The sequence below is a fragment of the Danio rerio genome, chromosome 1, assembly GCF_049306965.1.
Source record: "Danio rerio strain Tuebingen ecotype United States chromosome 1, GRCz12tu, whole genome shotgun sequence".
Classification (NCBI taxonomy): Eukaryota; Metazoa; Chordata; class Actinopteri; order Cypriniformes; family Danionidae; genus Danio; species Danio rerio.
Window position 1 is genome coordinate 60,862,813 of NC_133176.1, and position 19,855 is coordinate 60,882,667.

At 39.5% G+C, this 19,855-nt stretch overlaps 2 protein-coding genes across 4 annotated transcripts in view; both read right to left on the reverse strand.

The window, feature by feature from the left end:
- Nucleotides 1-1,245: 1,245 nt before the first annotated feature.
- LOC103909463 (B-cell receptor CD22-like) lies at nt 1,246-11,245 on the reverse strand. 3 transcript variants are annotated; one of them, XM_073907798.1, is made up of 13 exons: nt 11,098-11,155; nt 8,039-8,143; nt 7,871-7,936; nt 7,430-7,777; nt 7,100-7,345; nt 6,760-7,014; nt 5,121-5,378; nt 4,788-5,036; nt 4,643-4,718; nt 4,450-4,492; nt 4,237-4,317; nt 4,072-4,152; nt 1,246-1,643 (listed from the first exon to the last, which is right to left on the reverse strand). In XM_073907798.1, the coding sequence occupies exons 3-13, from the start codon at nt 7,926-7,928 to the stop codon at nt 1,620-1,622; spliced, it is 1,719 nt and encodes a 572-aa protein (XP_073763899.1). In that variant the 5' UTR covers nt 7,929-7,936; nt 8,039-8,143; nt 11,098-11,155; the 3' UTR covers nt 1,246-1,619. The 3 variants fall into 3 exon arrangements, with proteins under 3 accessions (XP_073763899.1, XP_073763906.1, XP_073763895.1); XM_073907805.1 differs by lacking the exon at nt 11,098-11,155 and adding an exon at nt 9,313-10,548; XM_073907794.1 differs by lacking the exon at nt 8,039-8,143 and having other exon boundaries at nt 11,098-11,245.
- A 1,772-nt stretch (nt 11,246-13,017) lies between these two features.
- LOC101883960 (B-cell receptor CD22-like) overlaps nt 13,018-19,855 on the reverse strand; it is a 59,567-nt gene continuing 52,729 nt past the window's right edge. The window contains exon 10 of the mRNA XM_073909100.1: nt 13,018-13,752. Within this exon, the coding sequence (XP_073765201.1) occupies nt 13,660-13,752 (93 nt within the window). The 3' untranslated portion in view covers nt 13,018-13,659. The remainder of the gene's footprint in view (nt 13,753-19,855) is intronic.

Sequence of the window (19,855 nt, forward strand, 5' to 3'; positions counted from 1 at the left end):
TGCCTGAGCTCATCATTGTCAAGCTATAGATATTTGCCTGATCACAGTTTTACCCATGATGTCTTAAAGTTATCGCATTGGTTCTGCGCTTGTAAATGGCCTATTTTAAAATTTATTTTGTAAGGGAACGTAATAGGTTTGAATGGTGCTCGAATGTATTACAGTGGATTTTATTTTGAAATTGTGTGCTTCATACTGACAGACTTTTATTATGAAACTTACCTTATTAGTTCCGGTAAAAAAAAGTTCTCGCCAAAGTGCACCAAAGAGCTCTTAGCTGGTCAGGCTGGAAAATGACCAGCTAAATCCAACTAAAACCAGCTTGACCTGCCTGTTTAAGCTGGACATAGCTGGTTTTGGCTGGGCTCCCAGTCTGCAAGGCTGGTCAAGCTGGTTTTAGCTGGTCATCTCCCAGCATGACCAGCTTAGACCAGGCTGGAAATGGCTGTAAACCAGCCTGGAAGTGGCCAAAACCCCTCTAAAACCAGCCTGGTTGACCAGCTAAAACCAGCCAACCAGCCTAGGCTGGTTTCAGCTGGATTTTTCAGCATGGATGGCTGAACTCTTGAACACGATCACTGGTTTATTTACGACCTTTGGAGCCAGGGAACCGACACATTCACAATCTTAGAAGTGTAAACAAAACAACGATAATATTGACGTTCCGTTTAAAAATGCCACCTTTGGGAGATGATGACAACCGCTCCCGGGAGTCATGTGACCACGCCGCTCTGAGAGGAATATATTTTAAGAGAAAATGCACCAATAAATTAAGTCAACGAGTTTGCTTGACAGATTCTGATAGTAGGGATTCATATCAGTATAATTTATTAGTCATGTGGATTGTTTTTATGACTATTTAGATTTTTTTAATCATTTTAGAATAAAGACAATTATATTGCATTGAAACAAGGTGACCAGCAGGTGGCGCAGACAAACCAGATATGTATAATATCTTCTCTAGGACAGGCTCACAGTGTTTTTATACACAATTAATCAGCATAATTAGTGTAGAGAATCAGTTTTGTACGAAGCACATATGTACCAATCTCTGAACATACTGCTGTTTATCAATGATTAAGTACTAAAATGCAGAACAATAACATTACAGTTAATGCTTTGCAATTTATGATAAGCAAACAAACATTTGAGATAGGCTATTTAGGGTGGGTATAATGTTAATGACATTGATATTGTCTTATCCAGCCCTCTGTATAAGAAAAAGAAACCAAATACCAGAAATACATTTTCATAATTTTATTAAAACACCAGAAATTATACAGCAAATAATTACAGATTTTCAAACCAAATCATGAAAAGATGGAGAGGCTAAAATGACTTAACAAGATGTATCTGAAAGAATTCAAATAACAAAAGAAATATGAAATTGAGAACAATTATGTCACCTCTCTTCCTGACTAATAAAAACAGAAGCAAAATTAGAAAGAGGTAAAACCGGATAAATGGCACTCCACATGTGCTGTTTCACACACTAATGTTAATGTATTTACAAAGACACGACAGACTTAAACAGTTAAACCACATGTTGTCTGGGGAAAAGCCTGACTCTCTGCTGTTTTACATCTGCTGCTTCATTCAACAAGTGAACGACATTCCTGCTAATAAGGAGAATATTCAGAGATCTGCAGAGAGAGAGAAAAGGACAACATAACAGCATTAAACACTCGGACAAAATAAAACCCCATCATCAATATCATTACAACAAAACTTATTCATAATAAACAATTCAAACTCAAACTCTATATAAGAAAAAGAGAGCATTCATATTCAGAGAACATTCAAAGCAAAGTTTTAATTAAACAGGAACATCACTGAGTCCCTGGTCATTTTTGACAGAGATGCTAATCCAAACAATCTATGCTAAGCTAAGCTAAAGTGCTCATCTGAATTGATTCAACAATAGAAAAACTCGACTGTTTAACTCTAGGAGGGCTGCAAAATGTGCCTATTTCCAAAACAATAAAAAAAGAGAGTGTTCCATTACTCAGTGATGCATTTCCAACACCAGCATCACATGAACACACTGCAGTTATTCCAGACTTCCTTCAACCACTGATCAATCTAAGCAACAACTATACACCACTGGCCACTTTATTAGGTACACCTGTCCAACTGCTCATTAACTCAAATTTATAATCAGCCAATCAGATGGCAGTAACTCAATGCATTTAGGCATGTAGACATGGCGAAGACGATCTGCTGCAGTTCAAAGTGAGCATCAGAATGGGGAAGAAAGGGGATTTAAGTGACTCTGAATGTGGCATGGTTGTTGCTTCCAGACGGGCTGCTCTGAGTATTTCAGAAACTGCTGATCTACTGGGATTTTCATGCACAACCATGTCTAGGGTTTATAGAGAATGGTCCGACAAAGAGGAAATATCCAGTGAGTGGCACATATGTTGATGCAAATGCCTTGTTGTTGCCAGAGGTCAGAGGAGAATGGCCAGACTGGTTCATGCTGATACAAAGGCAACAGTAACTCAAATAAGCACTTGCTACAATCGAGGTCTGCAGAAGAGCATCTCTGAACACACAACACGTCCAACCTTGAGGCGGATGGGCTACAGCAGCAGAAGAGCACACCGGGTGCCGCTCCTGTCAGCTTATAACAGGAAACTGAGGCTACAATTCACACAGACTCACCAAAACTGGACAATAGAAGATTGGAGAAACGTTGCTGCTCTGATGAGTCTCCATTCAGATTTACGGTCAGAACTTGGTGCCAACAACATGAAAGCATGGATCCACCCTGCCTTGTATCAGTGGTTCAGGCTTGTGGTGGAGGTGTGGGGGATATTTTTTGGCACACTTTAGGTCAATTAGTACCAATTGAGCATCAACGCCACAGCCGACCTGAGTATTGCTGCTGACCATGTCCATCTCTTTATGAGCACAGTGTCTTTATCTTCTGATGGCTACTTCCAGCAGGATAACGCACCATGTCATAAAACATGAATCATCTCAGGCTGGTGAACATGACAATGAGTTTACTGTACACAAATGGCCTCCACAGTCACCAGAGCTTAATCCAATAGAGCACCTTTGGGATGTGGTGGAAATTGGCATCATGGATGTGCACTCGGCAAATCTGCAGCAACTGTGTGATGCTATCATGACAATATGGAGCAAAATCTCTGAGGAATATTTCCATCACCTTGTTGAATCTCTGCCATGAAGGATTAAGGCATTTCTGAATGCTACTAGAACCCGGTACTAATAAGGTGTACCTAATAAAGTGGCCAGTTATTGTAGGATTACAACAGTACAGAAAACTACACCGGCAGCTGCATCAGCACCCATACTGTCATAACGGAGAATAAACATGAGAATAATTTTATCAGTCCACAACAATATAAAACAATTGCAAAGATAATTATTAACATCCTTACCTAAGACAACAACTATATTATTCAAACTAAAGCATTATTAATTGACCACAAATTGACCATTTCTATGATGATAACCAAATCGGCGTCCAAAGTACAATAATTATAATGCTATTATTTTCATATGCCGTGTCAGTCAACAGCATCTCAAGCTTTGCATCTGTAATGTTGAGGTCTGGACTGATTCATTAGTGTGATTAAAGATGAAAATAACTAATAATTACACTGCAAAAATGCTTTTCTTATTTAGATTTTTTGTCTTCCTTCTAGTCCAAATATTTAAAAATTCTTATATTAAGAAGCATTTTCTAGACAAGCGAAACATTTTTGTCTTGTTTTCAGAAATAATATGCCAATATTTAATGAGGTTTTCCTTAAAACAAGCAAAATAATCTGCCAATGGGGTCAGCAACATAATCTTGTTTTTCCTTTTGACCTAAGATTATTTTGCTAACCCCATTGGCAGATTATTTAACTTGTTTTAAGGAAAAACTCACTTAATTTTGGCATATTATATCTTAAAACAAGACAATTTGTTTAGCTTGTCTAGAAATTTCTGCTTGATTTAAGAGTGTTTAGATATCTGGACAAGAAACAAGACAAAAAGCATTTTTGCAGTGTAGATATCATCTTCACTAATAGTGGAAAACAATATATAACTTACCATTATGTTTCCATACACAGGGTCAGTGAAATCATCATCAGAGTCTGTACATGTGTCATGATGAGGTTTAAAAGTCTTCATCTTCAGTATGAAAGAAAAACACACATAACTAATAACTGATAAAGTGCACATCAGTGGTTTAAAACTATAAAAAAAATAACTTACACTTATATTTGCATACTCAGAGTCAGTCGAATTATCGCAGTAATAATTGCTTGTGTCATGATGAGGTCTGGACTCATTCATCTTTGGCAATGAAGAAAAATACATCATACACAAAATAAATCAGTGCTTATGAACATTTCAGAATTATATAGATATTGATATTAATGACTAACCTTCCCTGATCAATAAACTACTAATTACAGATTCTCTCACCTGAGACTTCTCTGTATTATGTCTCTTCTTCATCCTGCTCATGCTTTAAATACAGTGAATATGTTAAATACCAGTATAGAGTATGTTGTTATTCTTGTATTATTTCCAATAATAAAATCTTACTACAAAATCAACATTTATGGTAGTGTTTTCATGACAACTAGACTACAGTTAAATGCTGAACACATCTCACCAAATCAGCAACATCATAATGACAACTGCAGCTCCACAACCCACTCCAATAGATGCGTATAATATCAGCGAATGTCCTACAGCAGACGAAAGAGTAAAACATCAGCACATGTTCACTTTATGAGTAAGTAAATGAGCTGCTTTACCTTTAACAGTGACAGTGACGGCGTCTGATCTCTGAGCTCCATGTGGATTGTGAGCCTCACAGTAGAAGCGTCCACTCTGTACTGCACTGAAACTCTGTCCAGATCCAACAGCTGAGCTTTGATTCTCCTTAAACCAGCTGAAGCTCAGAGCAGGAGGGTTTGAGTCACTGATGCACATCAGACTCACTGAATCTCCAGACATTATTACAGCAGATCCATTTATAGACACTGAGACGTTCCTGGGGGGGTCTAAAATTTACATTTATAGATATTGCAAACAATGCAAAGAAAAAATACAGACCATAAACAATGTACACATCCTCTTAAACTCACACTGCACATCTAAAGTCACAGGATCAGAGTATTTCCATCCATGCACATTTGTGGCTATACACTTGTATTCTCCACTGTCATAAGAGCTGATCTTTGGGATGTTGAAGATTCCTCCAGATCTTCCAGATGTTTCTCTTTTAAACCAGCTGAAGTTCTGTGCAGGAGGGTTTGAGTCACTGCTGCAGCTCAGAGTCACTGAATCTCCCTCCACTATTACAGCAGATCCACTGATGGACACTGAGACGCTCTTTGGAGGATCTAGGACAGAAGAATGTTGATATAGTTAGCAATAAATGTGGCATTACAGACAACATTTCAGTGATTAAGATGCTCCTGGGGGTCTAAAATAGACCAAATGTACCATTAAGTATAGATGTTAAAGGGCCATGAAACCCCCTCGTTTCAGCAGGGTGTTTTCACACCTCTACTTTGGAAAAAGTCAGAAAAGTGGGGGTGTCTAGCTCTGTTTAGGGGGGAGTGTCGGAGGAACTAAAGTGGGATGGTGTGGGAGTGTCTATTTGGGCACGCGCGAGTTTCAGTCAAAATACACAGGAGAAAGGGATGGTGTTTAACCTACATGGACATCTGTAGTCGAATTATTTGCTAAATTATTAAATGTTGGACTTTAATTGCAGTTTGGCTCTTTCATTCAGGGAATTGATTCATGCCCCTCGCGACAAACGAGATATTTGATTCGAGGATCTGCTCTAAGCGTGTATTTTTCATGCAATGTTTGATAGCGCACGGCGAATGAGAGAAAAAAAAACTCCGCATTTACCGGAAACTTAGATGCACACGGCAGGTAGCGTCCGAAAGCCGCGTGTGTTTTTCCGTTCACTAAATGCGGTGCTAACATGTTTGCACTCAATGCAATAGTTAACTTAATTCGATACGAACAAACTGAATATACAAAGAGCACTGGTCCCTCACTTACCAAATCTGTAGAGACAGGACAATCACCAGCAACTAGAGCCGCGTCTTTATGAAGAGAAGACTACATCCGGAATCCTGATTTCAGCGTTTGCAGATGAGAACAGCTCTCAGGTAAACAATAATCCCCCTTAGACGCGTAAATTATTGTTGTCGCGCGTCGCGTACACTGTCACACGTGATCCAGATGAGCTCTCACAGAGAGAAAATGAAAACGAAACTTAATGGCAGCAAACTGTAAAAGCAACACTTCACGCTTGTTTTGCCAACACAACGTGGCGTCTCTGTGGTGTAAAGACGGTGACACTAATGAATATTAATGAAGTTGCACAATAGAGCGCGCTGATTGGTTTGAACCAAGCCTTACTCATGCATTAATGCAGCAGGCTGTAAGACGTAATAAGACTCACTCTGGCACAGACGCCCAGTCTGCACGCTGGAATACACGCTATTATCTCATGACCGTGACGCAGCTTCAAAAATTCGTTTCAAACAGGAAGTACAAATTTGCTTGAAATAACGCAAAAACAACCAATTTACACTTTTTAGTGAAATATAGGTGTCCTAATAGTGTTTTTAGCAGTGTGGGACACATATACGACTGTCAACAGCTCAAAAAATGTGTTTTGGTGTTTCGTGACCCTTTAAAAACTGATTGAAATAACAAAAGGTTGCAGAAAAAAAAGTGTACAGATGATCATAAACTCACACTGGACATCTAAAGTCACAGGATCAGAGTATTTATCTCCACTTTCACTGAAGGCGCTACACTTGTACTCTCCACTGTCATCAGAGCTGATCTTTGAGATGCGGAAGTTTCTTCCATGTTTAACATGTTTTGTTCCTTTCAACCAGTTGATTTCTGCAGGAGGGTTTGAGTCAGTGCTGCAGCTCAGAGACACTGAATCTCCCTCCATTATTACACCAGATCCACTGATGGACACTGAGACATTCCTGGGTGGATCTAAAATATACAAAACCAAATATTTAAATGAGTTCAAACAGGATCTAGAGAACTGAACACTAATGATCAATAAATCTGTACTCACACTTGACATTGAGATAGACATCAGGTGATGTGAGTGTGTGTCCATTTACAGCACATCTATATCGGCCTAAATCTTCTCTTGTCACTGGATCAAGGATGAGTTTGTTTCCAATAGTTCCTTCAGTCAATGTGTGTGAGTTTCTGTACCAGATGAATGTTGGCGTGTCAGTCAGTTTACAGCTGCTTCTACATGTCAGACGGACTGAATCTCCCTCTGTCACTCTCGCAGGAGACTCCAGCTGAAGATCTGAACTCAACACACACATTATATCTAGTGCTGCTCTCATACACTGATTATTATTCAAGAAGAGAGAAACCTCAGGAAAGTCACCTGTGACATTGAGACGCACTCCTGGTTTACCAGTCCATTTTCCGTCAGTTCTATCAGTAATGATTCTGAAATAATACATACGTTCATCTTTCTTTGTCACATGACTCAGTCTGATGGTGCAGTTCTGCTGTTTATCTCCCAGATACTGAAGCCTCTGACTGTATTCAGGGTCCTCAGATAGATCTGCAAGCTCTTCTCCATGTTTTGCAAGGTCTTTGTTCCAGAACACTTTCCTGATCTGATGTCCAGTAGGGTATTTAAAAGTGCAGCTCATTATCACTGATGAGTCTTTTAGTGCACAGATGTGTAAGGGGTTGTAATTCACAACCCAATCAGCACTAGAAACCACTGCAAACACAGAGTTCATAGTGATGAAACTGGCATCAGCTTGTGCATTAAATTCAGCATACAGTCTCTCTTTGAACTGTTGCAGTGACTCACTGTGAACAGCAAACAGGAAGATCAGAGGAAGAGGAGCCATTCTGATCAACATCACCATAGCAACACCTACAACACACACACACAGGCTTCTTTGAACATAGTTTTAAACTTGTGTTTATTTATAATTGTTCAGGGCAGAATAAAAATGTAGAAAGCATTATTTGGTACCTGTTAGTCCTGGTGTTGCTTTTTGTTGAGGTTTAGCTACACTCACTGCGACTATTTTAGAAACACTATGTGGTTAAGCTAGATAATGCTCTCATCTTTGTTTTCCTGTTTAGTACAAACGGTAATGAGAAAAACAGATGCTGACAGAGAATACATTGCCATAACTCGTTTATTGTCTAATACACCCCTGCTTTAAAAAAGCAGCTTAAACCAGCTTAAGCTGGTTTGCTGGTTTTAGCTGGTTGACCAGGCTGGTTTTAGAAGGGTTTTGGCCACTTCAAGGCTGGTTTCCAGCCATTTCCAGCCTGGCCTTAGCTGGTCAGGCTGGAAAATAACCAGCTAAAACCAGCTTGACCAGTCTGGTTTAAGCTGGACACAGCTGGTTTGGCTGGGCTCCCAACCTAGTCAACCAGCCGGTCACCCGGAAGTGGCCAAAACCACTCTAAAACTTGCCAAATTGACCAGCTAAAACCAGCCAACCAGCCTAGACTGGTTTAAGCAGTTTTTTTCCAGTAGGGACATGATAAAACACTCTAAAAGTAGCACATAATGAACGTATATTACATTTATAAACAAAGATAGGTATGGTTTAAAATGCCTAAAGGCTCGTGCACACCGGAACGCTTTTCGTTTTCGTTTATCGTCAGCAATTTGAGACGTTTTTCCAGATTCAAACTCAATCGATTTTTCACTGCCGTCAGGCTGAAGAGTATGCAAAATCACTCCTTGACTTTAGATGGCGCTACACGACTTTAAGCTTCTGACACCCGCTTGTAACACAGAGAAAGAAGGCAGAAAGTTGACACGATTGTTGTTAAAGTTACTGGCGATTTGAACGAGCATGGCCGAAGCAGCAGCTCCAGCTCCTCCAAGTGCTGCTTACATTAACTTCAGCAGCTTCATACACATGAACAAAAGTGCCAATCTGATTGGAGGAGAAGGCTTTGACACTGTGCGTCAAAACAAAAAATCGAGCATGAGGCGTTTCTTTAGAAATTTCGCTTTTGTGCTTGCCGTTTTGCGTGTTGGTATGCATGATCACATTGGCACCCTGTATTTAGTCATGAGGTGTTAAACATCGACAGAAAACATGAGCAAAAAGCGTCCCAATGTGCACGAGCTTTAAGACTGGTGAATCTGGTTGACCTACACTGTATTAGTTTTGGGACATCAGCCATTACATGCAGATGAACTATAATGACACCCCAAGCTTAATCTGCAGGAAGTAATATTTTACAATAATATAATTTTACAATTAACATGGAGTCTGACACCCATCGAACAGCTTCAGGTCTTCTCAGAAGGCTTTCCAGAAAGTTTTAGAGTTCAGGATTGTTTTCATTCAAGCACATTTGTCAGGTCTGACAGTCTCATTCAACTCAAAGGAGTTCAGGACTTTGTGTAGGCCAATCCAGCTTCTCTGCACCAAATTCCTCATCCATGTATTTTTGGAGTTTGCTTTCCCGCACTTAACCTTAAGGCCGGGATAGACCTAAGCGATGCCAAACAACTAGCACCAATGCAACCCAACTGTGTTGTCATCTTGTGTTGGATCACGTCGGGACCAAAAAGCTACACATGAACACAGGAAAAGAACAAAAGCAGACTGAAGCGAGAGCCACGTTCTGCACCTGTGCAAGAGGATGTGTCTACAACAGGCAGTGTCTGTTTTCTCATTCTGCAAACTTCCTATGCACACAGACAAAGCAGCGTTCAGTATGATTATCACAATTATTGTCTCTCACCACAGAGGGATTCGCTCCTGTAAATATGTCTGATAGTCTAATAATCCGTACCGTTTGCAAACATTTGAGAAATGTAGTGGAATTACAGCCGGCCTCTTTGTGATCCTTCTTGAATTGTTTACTCGCCACATCACACTCACACTCTGATTCATTGCTGGAAAAACAATTGGAGCACTCTCTTCTGATACCGATCCAACAAGCTGAATCTGGCCAATGAGCTCAGATATTAACCAGATGAGAGCCAATGTGTGGTAAACACCGAACCAACAAGCCTAACCTACGAACTATCAGGGTTTGGTGCGGCCTGGCCCTTACACTTTACTGATGTCAGGCAAGAATTTTCAGGTCACTCCAGAGAACCCATCTCAATTGCATTAGTTACTGGCTTGCTTTACCTCACTGCATACTACACTTTGTATTGCACTTGGTGATGTAAGGCTTGATGCATCTGCTCGGCCATACAAGCATATATCGAAAGCTCTCCACACTATCCTTGAGCTAATCTGAAGGCCACAAGCTTGGAGGTCAGTAACTTCGTCTCTTACGAACAAACAAACCACAACTGCGTTTAGTCAGTGTATCAGAGCTTTACATACTCAAAGTATACTCAAAGCGGATGCCCTTCCAGCCACAACCAATGCCTGGGAAACATCCACACACACATTTACACAAACACTCATACACTACGGACAATATAGCCCACCCAATTCACCTGTACCGCATGTCTTTAGACTGTGGTTGAAACCGGAGCACCCGGAGGAAACCAACGCGAACGCAGGGAGAACATGCAAACTCCACACAGAAACGCCAACTGACCCGAGGTTCGAACCAGCGACCTTCTTGCTGTGAGGCGACAGCACTACCTACTGCGCCACCGCCTCGCCCTAAATACTTTTCAATGAATGTTTTTACAGTTGAGAAGATTACAGTTAATAGCATGTTAACTTCAGCTTCAGGAAAAGCCATCATGCAGACTTATATCCTTTCCTTTCAGGAACAATAACACTGACAAGCGGTTTGTCAATGATAAAAACATGAAGGATGACCAATTTCAACTTCCACCTACATAACTATTTTACTGCACTTGACTTGACTTTAAAAACACTGTTCACATCATTCACAAAGTACAAATATCAGTACTAATATTAAGAGTATTTACAGAAGCTTGCCTGCCATCAGAATTTTAGTGCAAACGATAACTAGATTCCAACCAGTAAAGGACTTTCCAGATAGAGCTGTGCAACATGCAACAGTTTCATTAAAGATCCCGGCAGATTTAATGATATATCATAAGAAAAAAGTTAACTCCCTTACCTGTTTCACCAACATTCATGAGCAGCGACAGCACTAGAAATGACCAGGAAGAAGCAGTGTTGGGGTCTTTATGTGGCCAACACCTTGTATTTCAACAGGAGGAAATGAAACTTCACAGCCTAAAGCTGAAGAGTCTTAACAAGTCAACATGACGTTATCAAACTTCAGGTGAGAGACATTTTAAATCTGTCTGTAGAGATTCTCATTATGCGTTTATCATTGGGTGTATTTTACTTAATAATGAACAATAGAAAGCAGTTGCTTGATTGAGCATTTGACAAACATTGCCAATTTTCTGTTGGTTAGGGCTAGTCAATTAACTAAAGTGGAACTTAAAAACAAGGATGGAGTGATTAAATGGTGTGAATTGCATCTATGAAATATTCATCATCATATTTAAGCTACTTACCGAGGCCCTTGTTTGATTCTGCACAGTTGAAAAGGTAAATATAGATATCATTCAAGTTTCCTCTATAATAGCTGTGGAGGAGGTGAGAAAGCAAAACTGAGCTCTTCATTGTCAAATGATATCTGTCTGATCACAGATCTACCCATGACGTTTTGAAGTTATCGCATTGGTTCTGCGCTCCATTTGGCTCTTGGTTTGACACTCGTCGTAAGAGATTCACACTGAAGGGAAGAGTCTGAATATTTTAGAGGAGGGTATCAGAGGGAGAATTTGATCACAACAGCCAGGTTTCAGCTGCTAATGAACATGCCAAATTAATAAACAAGAACCACAGATTTTAGACTAGGGTTATAAGAATCTTTTAGGAATCACAAAATTTGTCTCAGATGACCAAATCATGGCTGAAACCACACAGCGTGAGCCGGGATCAAGGGCTGGGACACACCAAACTGACAGTCGGCTGTTGGCCAGACATCGGGGAAGCTTTAACCTGCTGATTGGTCAGGTCAGCCTGAAGGTCTCAGATTTGGGTTTTGGTCACCCGGTCAAAGAAGAGATAAAAGCCCCTTTCACACATTGATACCGGTAAATATCTGGAAAATTTCCGGAAAGACTTTACCGGTATATTGAAAAAAGCGCTGTTCACACAGGCGAGGACGTTACGGAAATTTTCCGGAAAAGAGCATTCACACATCCATTCCAAAATACCGGTAAATTCTGACATCATTCACCACAAATGAGCTTTAAACGGCTGCGCTTGTGTTTGTAAACATTTGACTAAATTACAAACTCTGTGGATGATCAATATTGTGAACAACTTTCTCAGGATCACTTTCGCATGTCGAGATGTTCATAATATGTGCGTGTGCAGGCACACGAACGTAAACAAACAACGGCTTATCATAAGCATCTCATCGATGATTATTTACACAGTTGGCATTAAGAAGAACATATAAACGTGATCTGACTAACTTCTAGCAGCTAAATGTGTCTGGAAAAATGTTCAAAGGCTTTTATCCTCACAAACCGCGCGGACGTAAATGCGTCTGACTGTTGTGATTGGCTAAAGCAGACGTCTTACGTCAGCACGTTCTAGAAGTGCACGCGCTTATTACGGCAATCTTCCTTCTGCATTCACACAGCGCAGCTTTCCGGCAAATTACCGGTAATGTTACAACTTCTCTTTCCGGAAAATAGCCAGAACGAATTTACCGGTATTTTCAAAAAGGACCTGTTCACACATACAACCTTTCCGGAAAATTGCCGGCAATTTTCCGGAAAGGTCTGTATGTGTGAAAGGGGCTATAATAAGATCTGTTGCTCAGGCATTTTATTTTTCTGGCTTCGTTGAACTCTTGCTGTTCTCTCTATTCCAGGCAACATTTTTGGCATTTATAATGTACATATTGTGTTTATTATGTATTGCAGAACACTTGTGGTTCTCTTGAAGTGGGATATGGATCAGGTTTAAGGGTGGGTTTAGGTGAAATTGATTGATCAGTGTAATTGATTACAGATTTAATTATACGCAGGGTTGTATCAATTATAAGTACAATGTAAAATATATTTACACAATAAGTACATTGTAAGACAAAGAACAATTTCAGTGTAAGTTCATAAGAGTTCATATATGTCCGATATACCCTTGCATTTTAAAGAATATGACAAAAAATCATGTCGACAAATGTTTTCATGCTACTCTAACTTATTTTAATAAGTTCATCAATTAAGTTTAACTCAATATCTTAGTAGGTTTGACTGATGTATAAAAAATAGGCAGTCATTTTAGGTTTACAGAGAAAAACTTGTTTTATATTTACACTGTTTTACAAATCTTTCCCAGAGATGGGTTGCGGCTGGAAGGGCATCCGCTGTATTAAAACTTGCTGAATAAGTTGGCAGTTCATTCCACTGTGGCAACACCAGATTAATAAAGGGACTAAGCCGACAAGAAAAGGAATGAATGTTTTACATTTCACACAGCCAGTTCACACATAATAATGCATTAATTTCATTAACAAAAGCTATGAAAAATATTGGGGAATTTCACCTGAGCATGTCTATAAGAGAAATAAGACAAGAGAAACACATTTATCAGAAAGCATTTTGTGTACTGTTGGTAAAATGTCTTCTAGAGGTTTAGTCTCTGTTGACTAATGTAGATCCACTGCTGATCTCCCATTTGCTGACATATTCTCATAATCAGAAGAGCTCGTCTGGTGAACAGCAGGGCTGGGATGGACAGTCTATGAGGAAAACACATTATTTATTGCCTGACTCATGGATAAACAAACTCTTGTACATGTGTAGTGTTTAATTCTTCACTTACTGTGAGTGTGTTGTACAGGTCAGGTGATCTGGAGCGGAGGTCAAGACCTGCATATGTGTTTGCACTGACACCATCATTCTACAGGAAAACAAATTGAGTAAATAAAGGAAAATAAAGGCTCATTTTATTATTTTTCTGATTTTATTAAGTGTTTCTTTATTCATCTCACCTCATACTCGTTTACTGCAGATCTTCTGTTCATCCTTTTCAGTCGACTGTCAAAAAAGCAAACAATAGTCATTATTAAGATATCATTATGCATTAGTGTGATAGTCAGTTGTGTTTATGCTTCTTATTTCACTTGCATTATAAGTAGTATGATGATGATGAATAATCCTCCACAAGCCACTGCGATCACAGTCCTTGTTCTCCCAGAGCCTTGATGAACTGAAAGATCATCAACTGAAAGAAGCAGATCATGATTAACTCTCCAGACTGATGAAGTTACAGAAGTGTGATGATAAACGCTTCACCAACAAATTGTACCAGTTATTGAACCTTTAATAACTCGCACTCAAAATGTAACTTTAAAGATGTTTGGGGGTAAAAACTAATGTTATGTGCCAACTTGACAGTACAAATAAATAAGTGGATGCACAATAATGATTTTCAGGTACCTGAATGAATGGTGGATGTGGAGATCTGGTCAGGTTTTGGTCTCTTTGGAGCTGAAAAATAAAGTCACACTATTTAGATTAAATTAATACATTTATAAACCAATTACTAACTACAGCTTGAAAAAAATAGAGTTTAGACTTTATTTCAAACGTGAAAAAAAGTAATTATAAAAATACAACTGTTAAGCGAAGCAAATATACAACTCAATACAAAACTATTTTAACTCAAACATGTCTGAAAGCAAATGCTTATTTAATCCTTCTCCACTCACCGATGATAAATAACGGTCCATATCAAAAATAATAACAACAACAATACACATGACAGTAATGCAGAAAGTTATTATAATATTACAGGGTGGGCCATTTATTTTGATACACCTTAATAAAATGGGAAAGGTTGTTGATATTAGCGTCCTGTTTGTGGGACATTAGTATATGTGAGGGGGCCAAATTTTCAAGATAGGTGGTGACCATGGTGGTCATTTTTAAGTCGGACATCTTGGATCCAACTTATGTTTTTTTAGTAGGAAGAGGGTCATGTGACACATCAAACTTATTGGAAATTTCACAAGAAAAACAATGGTATTTATATGGCTTTATTCTTTCATGAGGTATTTACAAGTTTCATTGTGTTGGATTTTCAATGCAACCCTCTTCTCCCACTCGTCACACACTGACAGCAACACCGCAGGAGAAATGCCAGCACAGGCTTCCAGTATTCATACTTTCAGGTGCTGCACATCTTGTATCTTCACACCATAGACAATTGCCTTCAGATGACCTCAAAGATAAAAATCTAAGGGGGTCAGATCGGGAGAGCTTGGGGGCCATTCAACTGGCCCACGACGACCAATCCACTTTCCAGGAAACTGTTCATTTAGGAATGCTCGTACCTAACACCCATAATGTGGTGCTGCATCATCTTGCTGAAAAACTCAGGGAACGTGCCAGCTTCAGTGCATAAAGAGGTAAAACACATCATCATGGAGCAATATCAAATATCCAGTGGCCTTGAGGTTTCCATTGATAAAGAATGGCCCCACTATCTTTGCTGTGGGTACAAGATACAAGATGTGCAGCACCTGAAACTACAGATACTGGAAGCCTGTGCTGGTATTTCTCCTGTGGTGTTGCTGTCAGTGTGTGAAGAGTGGGAGAAGAGGGTTGCATTGACAATCCAACACAATGGGCAGCACATTGAACACACTTTATAAGTGGTTAGAAACTTGTAAACAACTCCTGAAAGAATAGTTACGTTAAAATTTAAGCACACCATTGCTTTTCTTGTGAAATTCCCAATAAGTTTGATTTGTCACATGACCCTCTTTCTTTTGAAAAAACAAAAGTTGTGTCCAAGATGGCCGACTTCAAAATGGCCACCACCCATCTTGAAAAGTTTGCCCCCTCACATATACTAATGTGCCACAAACAGGACGTTAATATCACCAACAGTTCCCATTTTATTAAGGTGTATCCATATAAATGGCCCACCCTGTAGAAATCAGCTACCTTTTACCACATTTAGTTGGACTAATCTGGTATATTTCAATCCAGGAGCACATCCATACAATCCAGCATCATTCATCTGCAGATCTCTGATGGTGACGGTAAATAATCTCGCTTGAGGATCGTCCTTTAGTGTGAATCTGCCATTAGACACTGACTTTCCTCCATCAGCCTGCAGTATAGGGCTATTAGTTTTGTAAGGTTCTTTATAGACATGTTTCTTAGAATTTTCATATCCTTCATAATAAGGACAGTTAAAAACAGCTTCTCCTCCTTCTGCTGCTGTAATATCAGCACACACTGAAGCTCTCGCTGAAGCACACAAACACAACACAACACTGCTTTACTCCAACACACTCACTAAATCCCCCATACTGTACAATAATAAAGCCTTCACAGAGATCTTCGAGCACTTACCCATCAGCAGAAACACACAAACCCTCAGCGCAAACTTCATTTCTTCAGAAAATCAGCCTGAAACTCTGAACACTTCCTCAAAATCACTTTCTCAAACTCAGATAATACAACAATTCTGCTCAAGTTGCCCTTCTGTAAGAGGAGATTTAAATACTCAAGATATATATCTCTGTTTATGGACTTGTATGTGAATTAAGCATTAGAGTTGATGGTCTGGTCTGTGTGTTGGCGTCGACGTGTGGTGTTGTATGTGAAAACCAGTTCTGACAAGGAAAAACCCACTTCCTCTTTTTTCCTCCCTTGATTTATCATGTTTGATCACATGATAATACCACGCAGGCCTCAATCCTGTGGTAAAATATCAAATATATTAATAAACCATTCATCATTCATTTTTCTTCTGCTTATTCCCATATTTATAGGGGAAACACCAGCTATTCCAACATATGTTTTAAGCAGCAGAAGCCCTTTAGTCTCAATCCAGTACTGGGAAACACCCATACACACTCATACACTATGGTCAATTTAGTTCATCAATTCCCCTATAGTGCATGTGTTTGGACTGTGGGGGAAACCAGTGCACCTGGAGGAAACCCACACCCACACAAACATGCAAACTCCACACAGAAATGCCAACTGGCCAATCTGGGATATGTTGACAGATATTTCAGGTTTTTTTTTTCCATAATAATACCGTCATGCCACAGAAATGATTTCAGTTTTTCATTCTGATGAAAATCAGGTTTCTAAATCAGGCTATCAGTGGAAGTCAACGGGGAAGATACTGTCATTGACAAAATTGTTAAATAACCAGAACTTTATCAGCCCTGAGAGAAGAGGGGCATTGTGGGAAATGTAGTGTGTGTATGTTGTGTAGCTGAAGCATTTAACTTCATCTGACATCCGGCAGTTTTACTTCCTGTTTTGCATCATCTCTTAGTAATCGGTGTCTCGTATATATGTTTTTAAAGAACTTAGTACAATCTACAGGCTTTGAAAAATGGTGAGGTTTTAAGATGAAGGATTGAGTTTGACTGGCAGCGGTGAAAAGATGTAACTACTGAGCAATGAACAGCTCATCAATAACACTACAAATATTTGCTTCACTTTTGCTTCATTAGCCACAGGGATTGATTTGGACTTGTTTGTATGTGTTTTTATTCTCAAGAAAGGGTTACCATTAACTTGAATTATACCAATGAGTAAGAACCACGAATTCAGCTAAAATCTGCTTTAATGTTCTACTGACTTAAAAAAATAAAATAAAATCTGCATCTTCAATGGCCTGAGGGAGAGTAAATTAACTGTGAATTTTCATTTTTAGGTGAACTAACCCTTTAACTCCTGGTTGACTTGGAGTTGTTCCAATACCCACACTCTCAGACCACAAGAGGTGGTCCAGATTGTAAATCAGCTGGGTTTTGGCACGGTACCCCTCGCTGCACAACAGCTGGACCTTCAGCAAACCTCCTAATACCAGCAGCAAGAGGACTTCTATGCATATTTATGAGCATCAAAAGTGGTGGATCTGTTCAGCAGAATATACAAAGAAAAATAATACAAAACAATAGAACTAAAGCAATCTAAAGCAAACACACAGAAATGCCAACTGACTCAACCGAAGCTCGAACGAGCAACCTTCTTGCTTTGAGGTGATCGTGCTACCCCACTGCGCCACTGTGACACCCTATATATATATATATATATATATATATATATATATATATATATATATATATATATACATACATAAACACCCCTAATTTTTGCGATTCCGTGATCACTGAATCAAACGAAAAATCTATAAAGTCACAAATGTTTGCGATCCTGCAAAATTCTTAATTAAAAGCAAAATAAATCGCAAAATAGTTTTAATAATCCCATAAAACATCTCATTTAAATTACATTACATAAATTATATTTATTTTACTTTGCAGTTAATTGTTTTACATGACTAAAGCTGCGGTCACACCGAGTTTGAGTTTGAGATATTCTGTCGTACCTGTCACACAACCAGCGATCGCTTTCCAGAGATCGCTGGTTCTCACACGAACTCTCAGTACTACACTTCCGCATATCCCAGGACTACATTTTCATACTTGCACTTCTTCCAAACACGCACGCCTGGTCATTCATCTATCCTGATTTCAATCACCAGCTGAACCTTGTCACAGACTGATATCACACCATACATAAACCACTCATTCACTCACTCTGGTTGCCGAGTCTTGTTTGCTATACCAGTGACATTACAAAGCGTTTCTCCCTGTTTTGTTTCTCCGTGGGTAAACCCTACCCTGGTATTCCTTATTATCAGGTTTAGCCTCCTACCTTGTGACCTATTGCTTGTATTTTGACTACGATTCTGGATTTGCCTGCACATACCTGTTTGAACCTGATTTGACCACTGCTTGCCTGACGCTGAATAAACCTGCATATTGGATCTTACCTTCTGTTGTCAGTGTCACTCCCCGGCGTTACAGTACCGCTCTGCGAAAAGGGGCAGGATTAAACGAGCTTATTAGACATTTACAAAAGCGAGCGATTGCTCCATGTTTTAAATTTCTGTCCAGAGAGGTCATGTTTTGATCCTCGATTGGTCTCACGCAGTCAAGTGATGCGATTTCGCAGGTCAGAGTTCACCAAGCTTGAACTTTGCACTGCAGCAAACCGCGAAACTTGACGCATGACCCCGCATTTCCGTTCCCACGCATTTGTGTGCGTATGAATCTATGGGAGGAAAAGCCCAGTGTGATCGCAGCTTTACAGGTTGCAAATTCACACATGATGTATTTGAATGTTTCTCGAAAAATTACGTCTCACCTGCGCCCTCACAATTATAACATTACATGGAATGGGAAACGGGGAGTTTTCAGCTTGTGCAATAGGCAGACGTAATATCAAGCGTGAGTGATTTGCATGTAGTCATAGCAAAGATGAGATATAGACATCTTGTGTCACAAATTGGACATTTGATGCGCTTTATACTGCAAAATAAAGTTGTAGCAAACGGAGCAATGGAACAGACAGGTGGAGAGGAGATGAGTTCAAGGATGACGGCCGCTGGACGTGACCGAATTGAAGGACATTGTTTGTGCTTTACATGTATGGCTGGTATTATGATATTTGTCGAATCAATAAATAATTTCGTTGAACTTTTTCTCTGCAGTTAAAGAGAGAAAACGCTTCGCTACCATTGACAAATTTACAGCAATACATGTTTTAGGTGTATTACGGTAGGGGAAGCCCTAACGCATGTCCTATGTGTGACATGATGTCAGATGCTCTGGGGATTGAAATCTGAGAGAAAGTAAGATCGTGGATAAAAATAAGAGTAATACAACCTTTCTTTGGCTTAATCCAAAGACCAAAATAAAAAAAAGCTTTATTTTTATGATTTGTGTGATTGTCATAGTTTAAGATTGCGCACCTGACATAGTAGGCTACCTAATATGGTAGGCCTACATACATACAATA

Bases quoted from the DNA above. Each gene is read 5' to 3' on its own strand.
- LOC103909463 (XM_073907794.1), bottom strand. The intron at 5,037-5,120 runs GTGAGTTTAAGA...TGTAAATTTTAG, and splicing joins TGTGACTTTAGATGTGCAGT to ACCCCCCCAGGAACGTCTCA. The intron at 4,318-4,449 runs GTGAGAGAATCT...TCATTGCCAAAG, and splicing joins ATAATACAGAGAAGTCTCAG to ATGAATGAGTCCAGACCTCA.